The sequence below is a fragment of the Protopterus annectens genome, chromosome 1.part1 (genome assembly GCF_019279795.1).
Source record: "Protopterus annectens isolate FY-2018-M chromosome 1.part1, PAN1.0, whole genome shotgun sequence".
Classification (NCBI taxonomy): Eukaryota; Metazoa; Chordata; order Ceratodontiformes; family Protopteridae; genus Protopterus; species Protopterus annectens.
This window is the reverse complement of record NC_056726.1, coordinates 845,369,538-845,393,315: the sequence shown is the minus strand read 5'-3', so window position 1 is coordinate 845,393,315 and position 23,778 is coordinate 845,369,538. Positions and strand designations below refer to the sequence as shown.

Sequence of the window (23,778 nt, the reverse complement as noted above, 5' to 3'; positions counted from 1 at the left end):
TAATTTAAAGCTATAGCATTTTTTTTTACCTTCATTAATTTTATATCCCAAAAAGACTTGAAACTATCCCAAAATGTTCCACAGCACTTAAAAAATGTTCCACCACACTGAGATGTCCTTTTCTGGTTTTGTCAGGTACAAGATAATATACTCTGCAAATAAAGCCAACTTTTCCTGATTACCATGTCAGTTATATCCTTGAATTTCTGTGTCCCTTATTTTCTTTGGCAATAGCTCTTAATATAAAACAAATGAAGAAAGAGGATACTCCCGGCTGGTTCCTCTGCTCTGACACAACTTATCAGAGAGGAACCCTCCCACTTTTATTTTTGCATCTGATCCCTCATATATCCTCCTAATCATCTTTATTATTGTATTAGTGAATGCAATTGCTTCCATTGCCCTACTCATAAAATCTCAGCTTACTATGTTGAATGTTTCCTCTGCATCAAGACTCACCAATATCTGTGGTATTTTCTTGCATTCGGCTTCCTTGTGGATCATCATTGTTCTATCAGTGTTGTCATATGTTTGCCTCTCATCCACAAAACCACACTGATCCACATCTATCAATTTTGGCAACACCTTTGCCATTCTTTTAGGTGTTATAGACATAAACATTTTATAATCATGGTTTAAAATTGAATTGGGCCTATATTAAGTTGGGTGTGATGTGTCTTTACTGTCTTTAGGTATTACAACCACCATAGCTTTCTTAAAGGATGTTCTTCCCCTCCTTGTAAAATACTGTTAAGCAAAGTCTTCCAGATCTTTATCAATTTCTTCCCTACTAGCTTCCGAACTGCCAGAGAAATGCCATCTGTTTTTGGAAACCTTCCTGCAGATTGATTATATGTCTTTGCTTTTGTCTCACTTCCTCCTATTTTAACTGTTAATTGTTAAGCCTCATCTACTTCTAAACTTGGCATACTTAAGTCTTCCATAAATATTTCCATTTGTGCTCTTTATTTCCACATTTCTCTACTTTATACAGATTTTCATTAAATTTCCAAAATAGCATTAATACCTATGCAGTATTTATGATTATTTTTCTTGTTATAGGGTCCCTAAGTTTGGCAACAACCCTTTCTACTTTCTGTTGCCTGAGTCACTGTGCTAAAAGTTTTTGTTTTTTGGGGTTATCAAAAGCAGTTGTTTAACACCAATCTTTCTAAACTCATGCATCTTATCCAGGTACTCCCTTATTTTCTCTTTAGTACTCTGCAATTGTACCTCTTCTTGTTATTTGAGATTCACCATATTCTGTAATACTTTAAACTTTGTCAGTCCCTCTAAATAATTTGGATTCCTTTCATGTAGTCGAACTTTTACAAGTTCGAACCTCATATGGTTGAGACCATAAGTTCGAATTTGTAAAAATTCGAGCATTTCAGTGGAAATCTCCATAAGCGGAGGTTTCCATTTTGTTCACTGGGGTGCGATCTCGGAGTTGGTATATTTAAGTAGCGGGGGTGGGGGGTGCAGGGGGCTTGCCCCCCCCGCTTAAAACAGTTTATTTGGTTTACCGTTGTTTTTTTTTTAATCCATAGTCAAAGTTTTGTAACGTCGAACATAATGGTTTGAACATTACATGTTTGAAGTTATAAGACTTTGACTATGTGATATAGACCCAAATAATTCACTACCTCTTACCCTATCTCTTTTTCGTATATTCCTATCCTATTTTAAACTCCACTTATCCCACTCACTAGCTATAACATTTCTGTCTTCCCTAATAACTCTTGAATATATTTCATTACCTAATCCTTAAATTCCTCTCTTTTTAACAGGTAGGTGAGAAAGAGCCAGCATCTCATTTTTACTTCATTACTTTGCATTTTTATCTTGTTTTTTGTCAGTGTATGATTTGAAATAGTTATTGGATGTGTGTTGAAGCTTTCAATTAAATGCACGTGTTCCTGTGAAATATAATTTCTATATAAAAGCACATTTAGTGGAAACAAGTATCAAAAAGTGAAATATACCTAGCCACAAAACAACAACATGATACTTTGGAGGTGCAGAAAGAGTAATACCAAAGTGAGCTATCACTCCAGGCACTTCAAGCAGTTTTCATTGTTGAACATCCAAAATAAAATATGCACATCCAAAAATAATGTCTGTCTAGTGTAGCTCAGTTATTGTACCTTGGGAAACAATATGTAAATTTTATCAGAGTTCCTACTACTGAATTCACATCTGCCATACCAAATATTTTCATAAATTTCTTCAGAAATCTACCCTCATTAGTTATATTTTCCCTTCCAGGTCCCTGATATACCCTAACTATTGCAAGTTCCAGTCCCCATCTGTAAGTAATATTCCCAGATGAAAGTTGATTTTTTTTCTCCCCAAATGTTCTTAAGTTCCACATTAGCAGTGTTGACAGAGTTTATGTTAATACATGCTAGCATAATCCTCTTCCCTTGCCAGTAGCTCCTTACTACCCTAAATCTGCCATTATTGCCTTTTCCCTCTTCTGTCACTCTTGGAGCTTCTCTAGTAATTAGTATAGTTGCTCCCCCTTTTCCTTTGTCCTTGATATTAAGTTGAATACACATCCTGGAATCCTTCCTTTGTCAAATTCAAATGCTCATTTCTTTTCCAAATGTGTCTCCTGCAGCATTTCTAGTTGTACTCTGCATTTCTTAATGTAATTCAATACTATTTTATTTTTGTTTATATTACTACTGTAATTTACATTCCAGTATAATATGGATAGTGTAGCCATTATGATAAAAAGTTATTGTTCACATCTATTATACTTAGCAGTTTTTTGAATCAATATTTCCAACCTTTGTGTTACATGCACACACTGTTTGACAGTCTGATACTTTATACACTTGTTTCTCCTCATTTTCATTTGAATTTCATATTTTTCAACATTTTCAAGAATTTTTATTTTAATGGAAAACCTTAAACAACTCCCATCCACTAATTACTTAGAACAAGCACACAAAGCTATGTACACCTCCAAAAAAATGAAGTTTATCCTTCCAGATAACAGTTGCCCCAAATTGACAGCTGCATCCAGATCCACTACCTAAACTAAAATTAAGATTACCCATACTAATGTGCATGCTTCGGCCAGTGTTCCCATGTGTACTGATTTTGTCTGTTTTTTATATCTTTTCCCCCCTCCCAAATATGAAAAACAGCATTGATACTTTCAGAAAGCATTGGCTGTATTTAAATTAAACTACATTGTGCAGTGTTCTATTAAATTTATTAAAGTATCAAGGATGGTAGGGAGGCTTCTATCACTTCTTTACTTCCCATAATTTCAAACTTCATTTTTCACTTAACTGAATGCCAGTGTAGCTTCATATTTTGTACTTCCTTAAGCAAGGAAAGCTCAGGAATCTTGAGATTGTTTGCACCTGCAAGACAGGTCATCTCCATGTAAATGTAGTCAGCAATGAATCATTGCCAGTTTCACTTACAAAAGCATGTACAACTGCCTTCAGCTACAAACTTCTTGACTCCCACTGAACAATTACTAATGGTAAAAAAACAAGCTAAAATTTTTCCTGATGTAACAAACTTAGCATTTTTTCATTACTTTTATCACCCTATCTTATTTTTCAGGCATACTTGCTTACAAAAAGCATGTGTGAATAGCTTAAGCCAAGGGATTTAATCTAGACATTAGTTATGTTTTTCCCTTTTAATATCCTTGTAAAGATTAATGAATTAATGACATAAAGTGGGGTATATGCTTTAGATTCCACCACAAGTTTAACAAAGTCAACAAAAGTCCAGTCTTTCTAGGCCTTTTTTTGTTGTCAAACCATATTTCACAAATGCAGTTGATGCATTATAGTCTCCCATTTATTCGCCTATTTATTTCAGTGTTGCTGGTCTTCCTCGTGTTCATCTCTATCTCTGAGTACCAGGCTCTGGTTCAAGTCCAAAGTACTCCTAATTCTTCTAATCAACTCCTGTACTTTTTACTGTCTCTCAAGCATATTCATTTGGGACATTGAAAAAGGCTTCACTGGCAAAGTTTCTATCTGAATTTATTGTCAAAAGAATGAGAAACAGAGTCTTGTTTTGTTTGTTGGCTCACTTTGTGTTAAATAAACTTTTTTATTTCCTCTTTAACCTGTTGTGCCTCCAAATGTCTTTGATCCTACAGAAAAAAATGTTCTGAAGGCAGCTGGATACAGCAGCTTGAATCTCATACCTGCTACTCAACATTCAATGTTTGCTGTGATAAATGTGCTTCTCTTCTGCCTTGTTAACATCGAATCATATGAGGTTACTAGGCTAATGGCCCCAGGGCCCTTACAAGCCTAGTCAGGTTCAGCCCATGTTCCCAAGGGTATCTGGTTCAAGCAGACACTAAAATCAGCACCTATTGCCCCTGTCCAAGGGGGACACAGGTAGAACCCATGGGCTGAATTTCTAGTGACCCATCCAATCATCCAAATTATGAGGGGCTTTGTTTAACATGACTAGGAAGCTTGTTCCAAAGGTGGGGCAACCCCTATGAGACAAATCTGTCTCTTTAGCAAGTTCTGTTGATGTCACATACCAGGTTAAGGTCCTTTCATGAGTGACCCATGTGCCATTTGACTTGCGAATGTGCAGCATTTACATTAAAGCTGGGTCAGAGATTGCTACATGTGCAAGGCACAAATCATCTCTGAGCAGTCTGTACGACACAGAGTAAAGTGGCAATGATTTCAGTCTGTCCGCATAAGACAGATCTTGAAGATCCTGAATTTTCTTAGTAAGGAACCTTTGTGGTCTCTCCAATTGCTGCATGTGTTTGGAAAGGAACATGCCAAAGGGAATGTTGTAATCTGCTATTATCTTGATGAGGGAAGAGTACGGGGGGGGGGGATATAACCTCTTTTTTCTGGAGGTAATAGTTTTTCACAAACACTCTGTTGTCTACCATTTTAATACTTTTCTCTTTTGCTACAGTTTTGTCAGGATTAACTCTTTCTGGTATGATTGCATCTTTACTAATACAGGCCTTGGCTGCTTTTACATGGCCAGGTTTGGAGCAAACACCTTGATGTTCCATTTCATTTAACAAATCCTGCTGTGGAGTACCCTTCCAGTTGCTTGTTTGTGCTTTCATAAAATGAATGTAATCTGTTCCTTTCAGTTTCTCCGATACAGCAGAAAATCTGCAGTTTTTTTTTTTCTGCGGACTCTGTCTTCTAACCCTACCATTTTTTGAAACAGCTCTCTTTGAGAATTCTCATAACTATCCAGCCTTTTCTTCATTTCACCCACTAACTTTTGCAATATTATCAGCTTATCTGAATAGCTAATTAAAGCTTCTTCCATTTTTCTAGCCTTTTGTGAGTTAATGTACTCCTTTAATGTTTCATTTATTTTTTAATCACCCCTGAGTACAATTCATTTATTTCTAAATTACTGGAAGCCATGCCTTGTACCAAACCTGAAGCTTTGAACTGCTTTTTGCTGAACAGCTGTAGGATTTTTCCTAGCTAGCATTTCGTTTCACCTTTTCTGGTTGATTATATTTCAGGTTCTCTAAATTTCTTTTTTGCTGGCATCGAGTGTACTTACTAGGCAGTAATTGAATTTTACTGAAGCTGACAATATCACTGGCTGATATTTCTCAGTTTCTTTTTTCACAGTGGGAGAGCTAAAATTAAGCTGCTGATCAATATGCAGCTATCTTGTAAGTCTTTATTTTGTCTCAATTCTAACATAAGAATTATTTTCAAAACTGCCATCCCATCAATAAAGGGAAGCAACGGAGATTCAGAAGCTGCTCATGAAATGAGTCATCCAAGATTTTCCACAAGACCAGATAGAATCCAGTGTCTATTCAAGATTATTTTTGGTGCCAAAGAAAAACAGGGACCTCAGGCTTATTTTGGACCCAAGCCAGTTAAAGCTTTTCATAAAACAGACCAGGTTCTGGAAGGTGTCAGTGCTTTCCATTCTACCGCTTTAAATGAAGAATGATTGGATATGCTCAGTAGCTCTCAAAGATGGTTACTGTCAAGCAGGTTAGACCTTCTCTTAAAACAGACCAAATTCGGGATGGTGACAATACTGTCCATTCGACCTGTACAGTGGAAGAGTGATTGGATATGCTTGCTCAGTAGACTTCAAAAATGCTTACTATCACGTAATGATAGCAAGGTATTCCAGGATGCTCCTGCTTTTCAGATTGTTGGTCAGTCACTACCAGTTTCGAGCACTGTCATTTGTCCTCAGCACAGCTCCACCGGTACTCACCAAGTGTATGTCAGTGGTAGCAGCTAGGACAGAGATTGCTCTATATGCAAGGCACAAGTCACCTCTGACAGCTGGCTCCTTAAAAGGACTTTGTGGGTATCATTCATTAAGAGGAGAGACTTCATGCTACAGCTGTATCTGTCTTTGGGCATTACAGTCATTTTGAAAAATTCCAACCTGTAACCTGTCAGTGATCTAGAATTTATTGGTTACCATCTGGACACCACTAACCAGACTACCTCCCTCAAGATTGCTAACCCTATGACTTCAAGCCAGTCGGGTTTTACTGCTTCAGAGGTCACTTACTCACATAGTCCTTTGTCTAATGGCTTCTGCACTCTGTCTTGTTCTTCTTCCAGGTTTTTCATGTGGGTTCTTCAATGAACTTTATCAGTCAAGTGGTCAGTTGCATCTCACTGCTTGACTTTTCCTGTTTATCATCATAACATTTCTTGGTGGCTGGTGTCAAATCAGGTTTCTTTAGGTCACCCATTTGTTGTTCCTCAGCCCAATGGTACTATGACCACTGACACTTTCCTTCTAGGGTGGGATGGGTTCGGGTGGATTTTGAAGTGAGGATAGCCCTTGGTACCTGGACACAGTCAGAGGCTCATCTTTATGTCAGTGTTTTGGAGATGAGAGCACTCTTCCTTGCATTGCAGACTTTTCAAGACCACCTCTCCAAAGGTGTGGTTGTCATGCAGACAAACAGCATGGCAGTGGTGTTGTACATAAATAGTGGGAAATGTGATCTTATCTGCTGCATCGAGAGGCTATGAGCATGTGGCAACAGGTGATGTTTTGTCAATGCTTTCTGATAGCAATGCACATCCCAGGGAAATCTAGCATTCTAGCATACAGTCTGAGCAGGAGCATACTGATGCCTCATGAGTGGTTCCCTAAGCCATCAGTGGCGGTGCACATTTTCAGCCACTGGGGCCAGCCATGCTGAAATGTCTTTGTAACCAGTTTCAGCACCAAATGCAGCAGCTTTTTTGTTCTAATTCCCTCCAAGGAAATGTTCTTCTTCATAGATGCCCCCCCTGTTCTGCTGCACACTTATCCTCCAGTGCCCTTAATAATAATGTTTCTACAGAAAGCAGCCTGTTGCAGAGTGACTGTAATGCTCATAGTCCCCTTCTTGCCCAGACAGGTATGGTTGTCCTTTTCTGTGGACTTACCTGTTAAACCCTGTTTTGGATCTGGATCCTTTTCCAGATTTGATATCCCATCCTTCGGGCCAGCCTCAATTGAATCTGAAATCCCTCAAGTTGACCACTTGGTTCGTCCAGTTCCAGTGATGCCCAAAGATTCCAAACTTTCTATGAGAGTTGTGCACATCCTTTAATCTTCTCTGAAGCCAACAGTAAGGAAGATTCATAGCAGTAAGTGAAAAAGCTTCTCTCTTTTTGAGCAACTTGTAAGGTCTTGGATCCCTTTTCTGCTCCTTTGAATTTAAATTTAGATTTTCTGGTTGGGCTTTTTTTCTGTCTGTGCTCAGCTACACTACTGCTAAGGTTCAGCTGGTAGTCATCTCAAACTTTCATGTAAGTTAAGACCATATGCGATTATCTAAAGAATTGGGATTCTCCTCTTCTACTCCAAGGTTTGACCCAGGCCCTCCTTCTGAACGAGCTACTGCTGTAAACTTGAAGTATCTTTTATGAAAACACTCTTCTTTGTGGCTATCACTTCAGCCAGAAGGGTTCTAGAACTTCATGCTTTGTCCTGCATCCCACCCTATCTTATATTCTATAAAACAGGGTTTCTTTGCAAATACATCTCTCTTTCTTACCTAAAGTAGCCTCCAAGTCTAATTTGAACCAGTTGATTCACCTGCCAATGTTTTTTTCCAAATTTGCCTAACAAGAGTAAATATATGCCCCAGTGTTTAGACCTCCATTGTCAGCTATCATTTCAGAAGTCAGATCAACTTTTTGTATGCTTCTCTAAAGCTATGTTTAGAAAACCTGTTTCTAGGGTGACTTTGTCTATATGGCTTTTTGAATGCATATTTTTGGTTTATTCCATGAAAGGTTTTTCTTTGTCTAACAAGCCAAAAGCCCATGCTTCAGATTATACTTCAACCACCGTCTTTGGCCATGCTTCTTTAGGTGGTATTTGTACAACAGCTACCTGGTCTCCCATGCATATAAGTTCCATTGTAAATTAGACATTCAGTCTAGATCTCTGACATTATTTAGCTCCACCATTTTATGGAATATTTTCTTCTATCACCCACTCTTTTTGAATGGGGACTTTGTCAATCAGCTTGAGGTGGAAGCAAAAGGCATCCCGTATGAAAAATAAGTACTTATCATACATTAGATCCATGTTGTTGCCTTCTCTCCATCTCAAGCAACCCTCAGTCCATCCCCTTTCAAATTGTTACTAGTGTATGTGAATCTTGGTGGCCTTTGTGGGCCAGTCTGAAGTCTGTTGTGGGGACCCTTCTGAACCATTCTTCATCCTCTTAATATAGTGACTTTGTATGTGTAGAATATGTGTTGTGGGGCAAACTTAATCTGAGGAGATTGTACAGGGAAGATCATTAATTGAGAAGAGGTGGAGCTTCAGAGATGAAGATGCTGAAGTACAGGGCTTGTTTGTGATTAGATCTGATTGGATCCAATAACCCACAGGTTGAGATGGACAGAAGAAAACAACACAACCTGATGTTGTTAATCTTCATTCATTCCTTACTGATGGGTTATTGGTTCCGTTCTCAGAATTGAGCCGGCCTCATACCAAGCTCAATTCAACCAAAAACCTCTCGAGCCAAGATCCTGCTCACAATGATCTGCACCCTGTTACCCCAGATCTCTTTTGCCGCGTTGCTGTACAGCCATTCTCTCTCAGCTAAGTGAACAATTTTTGAAGTTTTTCCGTTGTTACTGTTTAGAAAGTTTTCTGTTAGTTACAATCTGTATCCTCCTACCCTGTCGCAACTTTGAGACTCTCTCCCTATAGTAATTTTCCTTTTCTTACCTTTGAGGTAATTCTCCATTACCATCGTTGATAATCCTTCTTCTTTCCCTTTCTTACCCTTCTGGGTAGGTTTTCTTAACCTCTTGGTATTGTCGTACTTCTCCCTTCATATCATTATGTCAGATAAGAAAAGTAGTGTTGGTTTCAAACAATGTACGGAATGCGGCCGTAAGTTACCGCCTTCTGATGGCCATGATTTATGTGTCTATTGCTTGAATGTTTCCCACATTTCAGTGGACCCTCCGTGTGGGATTTGCAGAAATGTTTTGACTAGGACTCTCAATGAAAGGAAGAATAAATTGATTCTAAAAGGCCTCCTTAAAACTCCTTTCTGCAAGGCTATCTCTGGGTCGGAGGGCTCACCCCCCCCCGCTAAACCCCATAAGAGGCTTTCTTCTTCTTCCTCCTTGAGATCACTCACTTCATCTCCCTCTGGAGATCGTAAGGAGTTGACTCACAAAAAGTTAAAAATTTCGAGCCTGGCACTGCCATCTGTGGTCCTTTCAGCCCCAGCCTCAGCACCACCCCAGTTGATTCTTCCTCCAGCTATGTCCTCTTTATCGCCCCCAGCACCAGAATTCCCAGTGCAGACACTTATGGCTCTGACAGTTTCGTCGCAGCCTTTATTGGCACCATCTCTATAGGTGCAGTCTCCTTTGGCACCATTTTTGCAGACTACTTCAGCTCCATCCTTGCCGATACTGAAAACCTCTGGGATATTGCTCTCTACAGTGCAGATGCCTTCGGCACCAGCATGCTGTTTGATGCAGTCCTTTTTGGCACCGTTGTTACCGGTGCAGACACCTTCCTCGACGGCACCGTATTCATCGCTGCAGACATTTTCCACACTACCCTTTATGGTGCAGACACCCTCAACTCCTATGGTGCTGCCTTTGTCGGCGCAGATAACCTCGACACCATTCTCCTCAGTGCAGACACCGTTGTTTCCGGGCTCTACACCAGACGAATTAGCAAGGACCAAGTACTATCCTTCCCTGGATCCATTTTCAGGAAGCCACCGCAGCCCCTTTTTAGAGAGGCCGGAATCTCCATCTGGTCTCTCTATGAGGTCGACCAGGAGCCTCTCGGAACAGGATGTGTTACGGCTTATCGACCAGTAGCTTGTGGCCAGGGGACTCTCTCAACCATCTAAAGCTGCGGTCCCTCTTGTAGGTGACCATATTTATCCACAGACTCCAACTTACACTCCTCCTTTGACTTCCTAGTGAAGCTTCGAAGCTCCTTCCTCTGACAGCAGCTTCCATTCCTTCGACAACAACAGTGGACCTCACTTTGGAACCGGAGTAGTCCTTGTGGCCCTTAGTACACTGGGCACAGGGCCCTTCTCAGGCTAGGGGCTGTACTGTTGGGGTAGGCATTCTTAGTTCCATGCCAATTTTTTCAATGGCACCCTCAAGGAATCCACCTCCCCTCATGCACCACAGTCCTCTTGAAACTCCTGGTATGGGGGTTGGCTCGTCGGACCAGGGTGTGACCCCAGTTCTGTGGTTGTCATGCTCTGTTCCGAGCTCCCATCCCTCTTCTGGCAGTCCAGCCTTCCAGGCCATGGAGAGGGCACTTGCCTCTGCTGGCAAAACCTCCCTGTTGGAGTCCTTGCCCCCCTCTGTGCCAGCTGTTGCAAGCCGCAACTATCGGACCCCGGGCACAAGGGCCTCAGGTTTCTCCCCCTCAGGAGATGCCTTCTTTGCCGTCTTCCCCAGAGCTCTCCACTGAGAAAGTCCCTTGCAAAGCTTTGTGCAAGAGGAAGTGCATGGACTCCACTGAGGAATCTTTGACCAAAGGTACGGACTTTGATCATGGGGAGGGGTCCCCATGGTCACCCTCTGATGAGGTGTTGTTTGGTGACATCCTCAAGATCCTAAGACTGAGGGGTGACTGGAAGTCCTCCAACCCTTCCTCAGAGGAATCAGTATTCCTGCAGGCCTTTTGTGCCTTGCCCTCTACCTCCTGGGTTACCCCACTGGCCGATGAGCTTGTCCAGCTCATCGTCCAGTGAGCATGGAAGTCTCCTAACACCTTGTAAGCTATACCTCGGAGACCTGACAAGATTTTATCACCCCCAGCTGAGCATCCCCATTGGTCCAAAGGTTTTCCAGTAGATGCCATGGTGGTGGCGGCTGCTGCAACCAAAAAAGATTTGGAAGAAGAGAATCAGACTGTCCATCCACCCAACAAGGAGTCACGGGCGAATGACAGACTCGGGAAGCATGTGTTTGTTTCATTGACCTTTGCTGTAAGCTCCTTGAACTCTCTGGCCAACCCTACCAGTGCTCCTGAAGGCATTGCCTGACTGCTCAACTTTAGAAGTGGTCGGGGGGGGGTCATTTTTCCATGTACTCCACTACCTGGCAAACCATAACCACCGAATCTTGGGTGCAATGAATAATATCCAGAGGCTAACGCATCCCCTTCCATCTCTGTCCTACTTCACCCAGAGTCTTACCCGACATTTCACCCAGTCAAAGGGAAGCAGCAGCACACAAAATCCAAAAGCTGGTACAAAAAAGAGCCATCCAAACGATCCCCACAGACCAAATAGGATCCAGTTTTTATTCAAGGTTTTTTTTAGTGCAAAAAAAGACAGGGGACTGGAGACCAATTCTGGATCTCACCTCACTAAACAAATTTGTAAAAACAGAGAAATTCTGGTTGGTCACGGTTCAGTCTATCCTGCCTCTTCTGGACGAAGATGATTGGATGTGCTCTGTAGATCTTCAAGATGTGTATTACCATATAAAAGTGGACAAGCACTCAAGAAGATACCTCCGCTTCTGCAAAGGATCCAGTCACTACCAGTGTCGAGCATTGCCCTTCGGTCTCTCTACAGCCCCCAGAGTGTTCACCAAATGCATGGCAGTGGTTATCGCTCACCTGCGACTTCAAGGATTCCAGGTTTTTTCATACCTAGACGACTGGCTCCTTACCGCCCCCACCAAGTGTCTACTAGAAGAAGCCCTAGACTACACTCTTCTCACAGCTCAGCTCATGGGAATCACTATAAACTGGGAGAAGTCCAACAAGACCCTGGCACAGTCCTTAGAATTCATTGGAGTTTTGTTGGACATGAAGAATTGCACAGCATCTCTTCCAGATCACAGACTTCAAAGAATAAGACAACAGATTCAGTCGCTAATCTGTCACCACAAATCCTCTGCTCTGTCCATACTTCAGCTGTTGGAGTCAATGGCAGCCTCGATCACCATTGTTCCTTTGGCCAGATTCCACATGAGACTTCTTCAGTGGCTACTTCTCACTCAGTGGTACCCTCTGCAACATCCTTTGTCTTTTTAGATAAGTGTAACTAGTTGCAAGCAAGATTTGCTCTGGTGGATGTCTCAAAATCCCTAACAATGGTCTTGCCCCTTCAGCCCCCATCAGCCAATAGCCACGGTGACCACAGACACCTCCCTGATTGGGTGGGGGGGGCTATGTCAGGGAAAATCAGTCCAAGGCACCTGGTCGGAGACATAGGCCCATTTGCATATCAGTGTCCTGGAACTGAGGGTGGTGCTATTAGCATTACAACATTCCACTCGATCCTTCCATCAGGGACTATTGCAATCCAATCAGATAACATATCAGTAGTGTGATACATCAGCAAGCAAGGGGGTACCAGATCTTATCCGTTATGCCGAGAGGCCTTCAGAATATGGCAATGGGTGATAGCTTCCAACCACTTTCTAATTGCAATGCACATTCCCGGGAGCTCTAATATGATAGTAGACAAATTGAGCAGGTGGATTCTACAACCTCACAAGTGGTCCCACAATCCTGTGATAGCTGCAAAAATTTTCAACCGCTGGGGCCAGCCTTACTGTGATCTATTCACCTCCCCAATCTACTACAACTGCAGCAGTTACTTTGCCCTGATCCCCCCTTGGGGACATTCACCGAGAGACACTCTAGTCTATGCCTGGCCCTCGGGTCTGCTTTATACTTATTCTCCTCTACCCGTCATCTCCCAATTTCTGAAGAAAGCACGGCAGTTTAAGAGCAAAGTGATCCTCATTGCTCCATGTTGGCCTCGACAAGTTTGATTTCCCCTTCCTCTGGCCTCACCTGCTAGATCGACCATGGATTCTCAATCCAACCCCGACGTTGATCTGCTATCCACAGGGCCTGACTCACCCCAATCTAACAAACCTGAAGCTGACAGCTTGCTTTCTCCACTTTCAATGATTGCCGGGCAGGATTAACCTCTCCTTCCCTGTGTGCAGTATTCTTATTGCATCTCATAAATCTTCCACCAGGCTAATCTAGCTCAGCGAATGGAAAAGGTTTACATTATGGGCAGTGAACAAACAAGTTGGACCCCTTGTCAACCCCAGTTTTGGTGGTATTAGATTACTTATCAGATCTTTTTCAATCTGGGGTATCAGCCTCTACTATTCGTGTTCATTTAGCTGCCATTTCTAATTTCCACATTGGCTTTCAGGGCTCTTCACTCGTGTCGCACAGACTCTGTAAGACTTTCATGAAAGGCGTTTTTTACCTAAAACCTCCCTTTAGAGAACGAGTACAGCCTTGGGATTTGGCCTTGGTTCTACAAACCCTAACAGCTCCCCCCTTAAACCTGTGTCTTCATGTGATCTAAAGTATCTCTCCTGGAAAACTTTTTTCTGGTTGCAGTCACATCGGTCAGATGTCTGTCAGAACTTCAAGCCTTATGCATCAACCGTCCCTACCTTATTTTCCATAAGGATAGAGTCTCACTGAGAACTAATTCTTCCTTTTTACCAAAAGTGGTGTCAGAGTGGTCTGTCAACCAGTCTATTGACCTCCCAGTATTTTTTCCTAATCATTCTAGCAAGGAAGAGTATTGTCTGAACTCCCTAGATGTTCACAGGCAAATACGTTTTTATTTGGACAGAACAAAATCTACCTGTAAATCAGACAATTTATTTCTGGCCTATTCTGGTCCAAGCTAGGTCATCCTGTCTCTAAAGTTACATTGGCGTCATGGTTGAGAAATTGCATTGCCTTCATCTACAACAAGAACAACATCACCTTGCCTTACAAAGTGAAAGCCTATTCTACAAGGTCTATGGCAACTTCAGCAGCTTTCCATGCTAGGGCTTCCCTCAATGACATTTGCTCATCTGTGACTCAGGCCACACCCCATACTTTTATCCTTCATTATCTTCTTTTGGTTCCATAGTGCTCAGGAATGTCCTTCCATGAGGGCCGCTCCGGAATACAGGTAGCTGGGGACTCTATTCTATCAGTTAGAATGAACGAAGATTAACAACATCAAATAAAGAAGTTATGTCATACCATAACGTTCCATCTGTGTTGCTGATCTTCATCCATTCATTACTCCCCACCCACCGTCCCCCTCTGGAGGTTTTTGGTGGATCTCATATGCTTCTTTTTTCCATTATTGTAGGTCTGTTATGACCAGAGGTAACTCTACTTTTGTCTATCAACTTGCAAACTCAATCTGAGGTAACAGGGAGCAGAGCATTATGGGTAGGATCTTGGCTTGAGAGTTTTTGGCTGACGCGAGCTTGGTATGAGGCCGGCTCGGTTCAGAGGACGGAACCGATAACCCATCAGTAAAATGAGCGAAGATCAACAACACAGATGGAATGTTATGGTAAGACATAACTTCTTTTTATAGTAGGTACATAACTTCTGTTTTGAATAACATTTAATAAATCTTATAAAACATGTTGCTGTTGAGATTACATTTCAGAAACAGAGTCATGATCTGAACCTAATGAGCAAGCTAAATGAGTTTCTAAGGATATTGTTTCCTTAGAATGATGTCATTTTGTTGTTGTTGCTGTCAGTATATAATAATGAAAGCTACTTTCAGTAAAAGATGCAGAAAACTATACCTCTGTTTATATATGTATGCTTGCATGTATTTATTATTGATTTAATATATGTCGTAAAACCTGTGTGCAAATGGTTTTGTTTCACTGTTTATTTTACTGTTTAACTATTTTATGCTGTAAAAAAATCAGGTTAAGAAAACAGTTGCTAAAAATATAGTTTGAGGATTTTTAAGTACAGGGTGTTTACTCTTTTCCTTATAACTGTGCATCCATGGAGTTTGGCTATTTAAAAAAGAAAGGTATGGGGAGTCTACCCCTTGAAAAACAATTTTTTTATGTAAGTTGCTTTCAGTGTTATTAACTCGGAGTTAGTAGTTTTAACAAAAGTGGCTTTGATGATATTACATGAATCTGTACCAAGAAAGTGTGTAATTAATCAGAACGTTTTTGATGTGATTCACTGTGCTAGAGCATCACATTTTCCCTTCTATAAAAGTCATACTGTTTCTATCATATTCCCATTTTCTTTTTGTAGGATAACAGCAAGTGGAGCTTTTTGATGGATGAACAACTCATTAACTGGTTTACAGACAGGCCAGAGGTATCCTCTTTTTTTATACTTCTCTTCAATGTACCATTTTCCTTGTGTGTTTTAATTCAGGAAAAAATATAGACTGACATTTTTGGGAAGTTTTACCTTAAGCTTGAAAGAAAGGCAGCATATTTAGTAACACAAAAGTAGAAATGAACTGTATCTTTCTCAGTGGCCTGAAATTCTCAGAATCCCAGTCTTTAGTGCAGCTTTTGATGTGCTGGGTCTGTCTCTTTACAAGGCTTCAAAGAGGGTTAGCAGTTTTGTTGGGGGGGGGGTTACATTGTTGTATCATGAGAGTTTTATATCCATGAGTTGTGAACTATAGGCAAAGAAAGTGTTATTGCTCCATTAAGTCATAACAAATCTTAATGAATGGGACTGATGCACTTTTGTAGATGTAACTATAAAGTAAGTACTGGTTTTCCAAGATTGTATCATTTAGCAATTATCAGTGACTGGGTGTTGGTATAACAGGATTCACCCATGGTTGGAGTCTTGTCTTTTTTGATGCTGCCAACTTATGTCCCGTCTCTTTTACTGAAGAAATACGTGGATAACTAAACTCTGTCTGGCATTAGTCACTGACAGAAGAATCCTGTGGTAATTAATAATTTTATGAGGAACAGGGAAGAAATATGAGGAAAATTGGGGACATTCTGCAACTGTCTGGACAGTTGATAGAGATGGTTATTGTGCTACTGGTAAGCATACCTGTTAAGTGTTCAATGTTTTGCAGAATGTTCCTTTTTTCCCTACTTTGTGTGTCCCCCTTAAAATATGTTAGGTTATCAAGTATATGTCAATGGAAAATCCAGCAACTCAACAGTAATTCAACGACTGGATTTTTTGCATTGGTATAAGCTTGATTTACAATGGGCATGCTAATTGGGCTGTCTAATCAGAGTTCATGTTTTTGAATGACAAGGACCCTTTATTGTGTAATATTAAATCTGATGATGTTAATCCTCATTCATTCCTTATGCATGGGTATCTGTTGTGACCTCGGAACTGAGCCGGCCATTTTCCAAGCTCGCGTCAGCCACAAACTCTTGAGCTAAACTCTTACCCATAATCCCCCTCTCCCTGTTACCTCAGATTTCATTTGCCACGTTGCATTTAGGTTGTGTCAGGCTACTTCTCTTGAGCTAAGTACACATTTTTGATCTTTTCAAAAATTAGACAAAATTTTTTGAGGAAAAAAAGTAGTTATTTTAGTTATCTCTTACCTTATCGCACCTAGCGACTACTCCTTATTTTTCTTATTTTTTTTTTTTTTTTCTTCTTTTACAGACAAGGTATTTCTTTCCCTTTACCATCGTTGGTAAATCTTTCTGGGCCTTACCTTCGGCTAATTCCGTTTTGGTAACCCTTCTTTCCCTTTCTTTACTATGACAGATAAAAAAGGCAGTGCAGGTTTTAAAAGATGTGTGGAACGTGGCCATAAATTGCCTGTCTCTGATGCACATTCTATATGTGTTTATTGTTTGGGTGTGCCTCATTTAACAGTTGACCCACCTTGCGGGATTTGTAAGAATTTCACTAATAGGACTGTCATTGAAAGAAAGAATAAGTTGATTTTAAAGGGGCTACTTAAATCTTCCTTTTCAGAAGCTATTTCTGGGACGGAGGTCTCATCCCCTCCAAGCTCCCACAAGAAAAGGAGTGATGATTATAAAAAAAATCTAAGTCTCTTCCATCCTCTCTGGCTGGAGGCCCTATGAAACCGAGACCAAAAAAACCTAAGCTTTCCACTACAGATTTGGCCTCTTCAGTACTGACGATTTTGGAGCCTAGTTATTCGGTTCCAAGTCCACTGGCGCCATCTACTTTTTCAGCACTGAGTAGTGTGCCTCATACAGCGTCAGAACCAAGGGGCTCCATGGTTCAGACTCCTTCGGCACTGACAGTACAGTCCATGCAGTTTTTGTTGGCGCTGATAGGTGTGTCGACGCCAGTCTCGCTCTTGGTTCAGACCATCGTTTTGGCACTGACTACTCGCTCGGCACCAACCATTCCCTTTCTGTTGCAGACTCGACACCACCAGTTACTACTTCGATACTGACCTCGTTGTCGCAGACATTACCTTCAGCACCGATGGTTTCCTCAGGACACGCTACTGTTGTTTAGGCCATGCCAACTCCTCTTTTTGCGGTACAAACTTCCACCGTTGTGGGCACCGAACTTGTTCTGACTTTGGATAGACCTGATTCTCCTTCAGCTATGTCTGTGAGATCCACTAGAAGCCTCTCTGAACACGATGTGCTGCGTCTTGTGGATCAATTGCTTCTGGCTAGAGGTATTCTTCCTCCCCAGGACCTGTACTTCCTCGGGAGGTGACCATTCTTCATCAGATCCCCCGTCACTGTCTTGGAAGCCCCTTAGTGTAGCACAGTCTTCACCTGCGGTTCCCCTTTTGGATCTCACTAAGGAGGCTCAGTTGCCTTTGTGGCAGGATTCTCTTGCCACTACCCAGGATGCTAACTGTGGCGCCCCTTCTTCGGCTTTCCGCAGCTGTCCAGGGACTCCGAGTCTGGAGAAGACTATTGCATTGGCTGATATTCCTATGCTATCAGTGCCTCTGCTTTTTGCACAGGAACACCGGGCATGAGAGCTTCAGGACTTACCCCCACAGGAGGACCCATTGAGCTGTCTTCCCCAGTTCTTCCCTCTGAGGAAGTTCATCGGAAGTCTTCATGTAAGAGGAAACACATGGACTCCACTGAGGAGTCCCTCATCAAAGACACAGACTTGGATGATGGGGAAGGATCCTCTAGGTCACCCTCTGAGGTATCCTTCGGAGATATCCTAGAAATCCTGAAACAGAGAGGTGATTGGCAGCCCTCTAACCAAACTCCACCTGCCGACGAACTGGTCCGGCTCGTCATGCAGTGTGCATGGAAGGCTCCTGACACAGTTGAGGCCATTCCCTGGAGGCCAGATAAAATTTTGTTCCCTCCTCAGAGTGACCCCATTGGTCCAAAGGTCTGCCGGTAGATGCCTTGGTGGTGGTGGCCGCAGCTATAAAAAAAGGACCTGGCGGACGAAGAAAGCCAGACTGTTCATCCACCCAACAGAGAGTCTCAGGCTCTGGACAGAATTGGGAAGCATACCTTTGCATCAAGGACCTTTGCAATCAGGGCTGTGAACTACATGGCACATTTTACAAGGCTTCAAAGAGACTTAATCTCTGAGCTCTCTGAAACTTTGGCTGGTGCTGTGTCTGAGGTCTGTGACAAAGTGGCCTCTCAATTAGCCACCATTGAATCTATTTCTAACTCCTCCATGTGTCTCATTTCTCATGCATCAGAAGGAGCAGCTAGAGAAGCATGTGCAGGAGTTGTTCTGAGACGACTTGCCTGGATGCACTTGTGTGATTTCGCAGAACCTTTCAAGGCTTCCTTTATCAACGCTCCAATTGAAGCCTCTTCGTTGCTTGGTCCCAAAGTTAAAAGCACACTGGCTAGATGTGAACAGGATGGTAAGACCCTTTCTGCCGTGGGTGTCCGTTACTCTTCCCCTCAATGGGCTTTCTCCAGAACCAAAAGAGTGAGAAGATATGGCACAAAAATCTCAGGGCTCCTTCCATGACACACAGGCCGATTTTTCCCCTAGAGGCAGAGGGGGAAATTCCCAGGGAAGACTCCCCTTTTGGGACAGATGAGGTCTGCGTAACCAGGGTTCCAGGGATTCTTTCACTGGCCAACCGTACCAGTGCTCCTGAGGAGCAGCCCAACTGCTTTCCTCTAGAAGTGGTTGGGGGTCGTTTCTTTTTGTACCCTTCTGCCTGGCTAACCGTCACCACCGATTCTTGGGTACAAACAATAATAACCACAGGTTACCATATCCCGTTCAATCTTTATCCCTCCACCTTAAGGAATTTACCCAACGTGCCACCCAGTCAAAGGGTACAGGCAGCATTAGAGATTGCAAAGCTGCTAAGCAAAAGTGTCACCCAAACAGTCCCATCAGACCAGACAGGATCCGGATTCTTCTCAAGACTATTTTTGGTGCCTGGAGACTGGAGACCAATTTTGGATCTTAGTGTGTTAAACAAATTTGTAAAGGTACAGAAATTCTGGATGGTCACTATACAGTCTATCCTCCCACTTTTGGAAAAAGATGATTGGATGTGCTCTATAGATCTTCAAGACGCGTACTACCACATAAAAGTGGACAAACAGTCAAGGAGATTCCTTTGCTTCCATGGGAGCACCAGTCATTATCAGTTACGAGTACTGCCCTTTGGACTGTGCATGGCAGTCATCACAGCGTTCCTATGACTACAGGGATTCCAGGTTTTTCCATACTCAGACGACTGGCTCATCACTGCCTCCTCCAGTCATCTGTTAGAAAAAGCCCTGGCTTTCTCTCTTCACACCGCTGAAAGGCTAGGCATAACCATAAATTGGCAAAAATCCAATCTCACCCCATCTCAATCCACAGAGTTCATAGGGGTTCTCCTGAGCACAAAGAACTGCAGAACATCCATTCCGGAGCACAGAATTAAAAAATTGAGACAACTGATTCCTGTACTCTCAGCTCACTCGGTCCTACAGCTGTTGGGTTCCATGGCAGCCTCCATTACAATTGTTCCCCTGGTCAGGTTTCACATGAGGCTGCTACAGTGGTTGCTACTCACTCAGTGGTACCCTTTTCAGCTCCCTCCTTCAGCCGAGATTCTGATAACTCACAGGTGCAAGCAGGAATTAAATTGGTGGTTGTCTCGGAATTCACTTCAGTGGTCCCGTACCTTCTCCCTCCAACAGCCCACGGCCACAGTGACCATGGACACCTCCCTGATGGGGTGGGGGGACCTATTTCAGGGAAAGATTGTCCAAGGTACATGGTCCGAAATGAAGGCCCATCTGCATATAAATTTTCTGGAGTTGAGGGCTGTGCTTCTGGCGTTGCAAGCATTTCATCCCTTGTTGCTGTCTGGCACCATTGCGTTTTAATCAGACAACATGGTGGTGGTCTGGTACATCAACAAGCAAGGCGGAACAAAGTCTTATCCCCTTTGCCGGGAGGCCATGAGATTATGGCAATGGACGATGGCTACCAACCGCTTTCTTCTAGCAATGCACATTCCCAGGAGTTCCAACGTGATAGCAGACAGACTCAGCAGGTGCATTCTTCACCCTCACGAGTGGTCCCTGAATCCCTTGATAGCGGCGGAGATTTTCAACCGCTGGCATCTTCCTTGCTGCGACCTCTTTGCTTCCCCAACCAACTACAAATGCAGCAATTTTTTCACCCTGATTCCTCCTCGGGGACAGTCACCCAGGGACGCTCTAGTCCACGATTGGCCCTCAGGTCTACTTTATGCATTTCCTCCTCTTCCCCTCATTCCCCAGGTCCTGACAAAAGCCCGCCGGTTGAAGAGCAAATTAATCCTCATAGCGCCATTTTGGCCTCGTCAGATTTGGTTCCCCTTCCTGTGGTCTCACCTGTTAGATCAACCGTGGACTCTTGATCCAACCCCAAACTTGATCTCCCATCTGCAGATCCTGATTCACCCAAACCTAAACAGCCTAAAGCTTACAGCTTGGCTCCTCCACTTCCAGTGATTGCCAGGCAGAATGATCTATCCTTACCTGTATGTGACATTCTCATTGCATCTCATAAGCCGTCTACCAGAAATACATACCTCAGCAAGTGGAAGAGGTTTACTATCTGGCTAAAAGAAAAACAGATCCTTTCTCAGCACCAATGCCCGTAGCACTAGAATATCTGTCTGATTTATTCCAGTGTGGTCTTTCTGCTTCCATGATCAGAGTTCACTTGACCGCCATTTCTAATTTCCACAGTGGGGTCCAGGATTCTTCTCTCATGTCTCACAAATTATGCAGGACCTTCATAAAAGGCGTTTTTCATCTAAAACCTCCCTTTAGAGAACCCACTCAACCATGGGATTTGGCTTTAGTCTTACAAGCTTTGACAACATCACCAGCTTCTTCTTGCGACTTCAAATACTTGTCCTGGAAGACTTTATTCTTAGTTGCTATTACTTCTGCCAGATGTATCTCCAAACTTCAAGCCTTGTGCATCAAGAAGCCATATCTTACCTTTCATAAGGACAGTGTGTCATTGAGAACTAATCCTACTTTTTTGCCCAAAGTGATTTCTGACATGTCCATTAACCAAACCATTGAATTGCCAATTTTCTTTCCCGATCATTCAAACACAGGAGAGTATTGCGTACATACCCTAGTCATTCACAGACAACTTCATTTCTACTTTGACAGAACTAAAGTTTCTCGCAAGTCAAATCACCTTTTTTTGGCCTTTTCTGGACCTGGATTAGGATGTGCTCTTTCCAAGGTCATGTTGGTTAAGCGGTTGAAAGACTGCGTGACCTTTATTTACAGCAAGCATAATGTTCAGTTAACTACCACTGTCAAGGCTCATTCTACTCGGTCAGTAGCAACCTCAGCTGCTTTCCATGCTAGAGCTTCTTTACATGACATTTGTGCAGCTGCTACGTGGGCTAGACCACATACCTTCATCAGCCATTACAAATTAGATCTGGCTTCCAGGGGAAGAGCATCATTTGGCTCTATGGTGCTCAGGAATGTCCTTCCATGAAGGCCTCCCAAGAAATAAGGTAGCTGGGGACTCTGTACCATGCGTAAGGAATGAGCGAGAATTAACATCATCAGATAAAGAAGTTATGTCTTACCATAATGTTCCATCTGTGATGTTGATCCTCATTCGGTCATTATGTCCCTCCCTCCATCCTCCTCCTGAGGCTTATAGTGGATCTCACCTTCCGATTCAGATAGGTCAGTTGACCAGAGGTAGCCTCTACCTTCTTTTGACTTGCAAACTCAATCTGAGGTAACAGGGAGAGGGGGATTATGGGTAAGAGTTTAGCTTGAGAGTTTGTGGCTGACATGAGCTTGAAAAATGGCCGGCTCGGTTCCAAGGGTACCAATACCCATGTGTAATGACTGAATGAGGATCAACATCACAGATGGAACGTTATGGTAAGACATAACTTTTTTATTCATACATTGGGCCTTTGGACTAGAAAAAATATACTTTTACAAGAACTGACTTATTAAGGGGAATCTTATTACTGTAACCTGTTCATATGATATGGCTTTACTTTTACAAGAAACAGTATTTTATGAGTGGTTAGCATCGTTCTCCTAAAAAAAGAGATATCGGAAAAGCTATTACAAAATTCATGCTTTTTTTAGCCTGTTTTATGTTGACCTTCATTGTGCAGCAGCAGCACATTTCTGCCCCATCAGGGTGTGTGCTGTCTGTCTAAACCCTGAACATCTACTCAAACCTGCAGATAAATGTAAAAATAAAAATGCTGAAAAATAAAGCTTGTGATTCCTCATAGGCAGCAGTAAGAAGGCAATTATAACAGCACAACTGACATGCGAAAAACTGACAGCTTAGGTGAAGATGTGGACAGAAGATTGAACATACTTGCTAAGATTACTAAAGAAGCATCTTTTTTTTTTTTTTTGAAAAGTGCAGTGGCCAGACAAGAAAAAAACTCTTGCAATAGTGTAAGCAGAAGCCAGAGAGAAAACTGATGAAAGAAATATTGAAACTACTACTTGCAAGACATTTGGAAAATATGAGATTCTTGAAAGAACAGTTTAAACTAAGAAGTTAAGTGAATAGCCAAGGCAACAGATGTTGACAGGGAAACCTAAGGATAGTAAAGATTTCCTGAAAGTAGCAGAATTAACACCAACCTGAAATTCCTGGACATTGATGATTAGATGGACCAGGACTGTTGTGAATAACTCACAAGTAGCACAAGAGTTTCTGAGCAAAGAATTACAAAGAATTTTAGTCTGTTCCTCAGAGATGAGGGCAACAGACATGATGCTGGAGCATCTAATAATAAATGTTGATTGCTAACCATCATGGGCTCAGAAACTAAACTACTAGTCCAAAAGAATGACATAACAAGAGTCAGACTGAAAACTTTACAAAGGCTAGCAGGCAAGTGAAGCAGAAGACAGAGGACATGTATTCCCACAGTGTGTGGAACAGTGGGGATAACAAGCACAGCAGACAGTAGGAATTCAAATGTGATTGATGGATGGGAATACAAGGCATATATATAAATGATGGAGTGGAGGAGGAGCATTTCTAGCATTGAAATAAGAGATGCTACAAAGAAGCAGGAAGAGA

At 42.3% G+C, this 23,778-nt stretch overlaps 1 protein-coding gene across 1 annotated transcript in view; it reads left to right on the top strand.

Annotated features, from left to right (window-relative positions):
• Nucleotides 1-23,778, top strand: part of LOC122815150 (probable E3 ubiquitin-protein ligase HERC1) — a 5,886,073-nt gene that overhangs the window by 4,774,693 nt on the left and 1,087,602 nt on the right. The window contains exon 62 of the mRNA XM_044087407.1: nucleotides 15,556-15,621. Within this exon, the coding sequence (XP_043943342.1) occupies nucleotides 15,556-15,621 (66 nt within the window). The remainder of the gene's footprint in view (nucleotides 1-15,555; nucleotides 15,622-23,778) is intronic.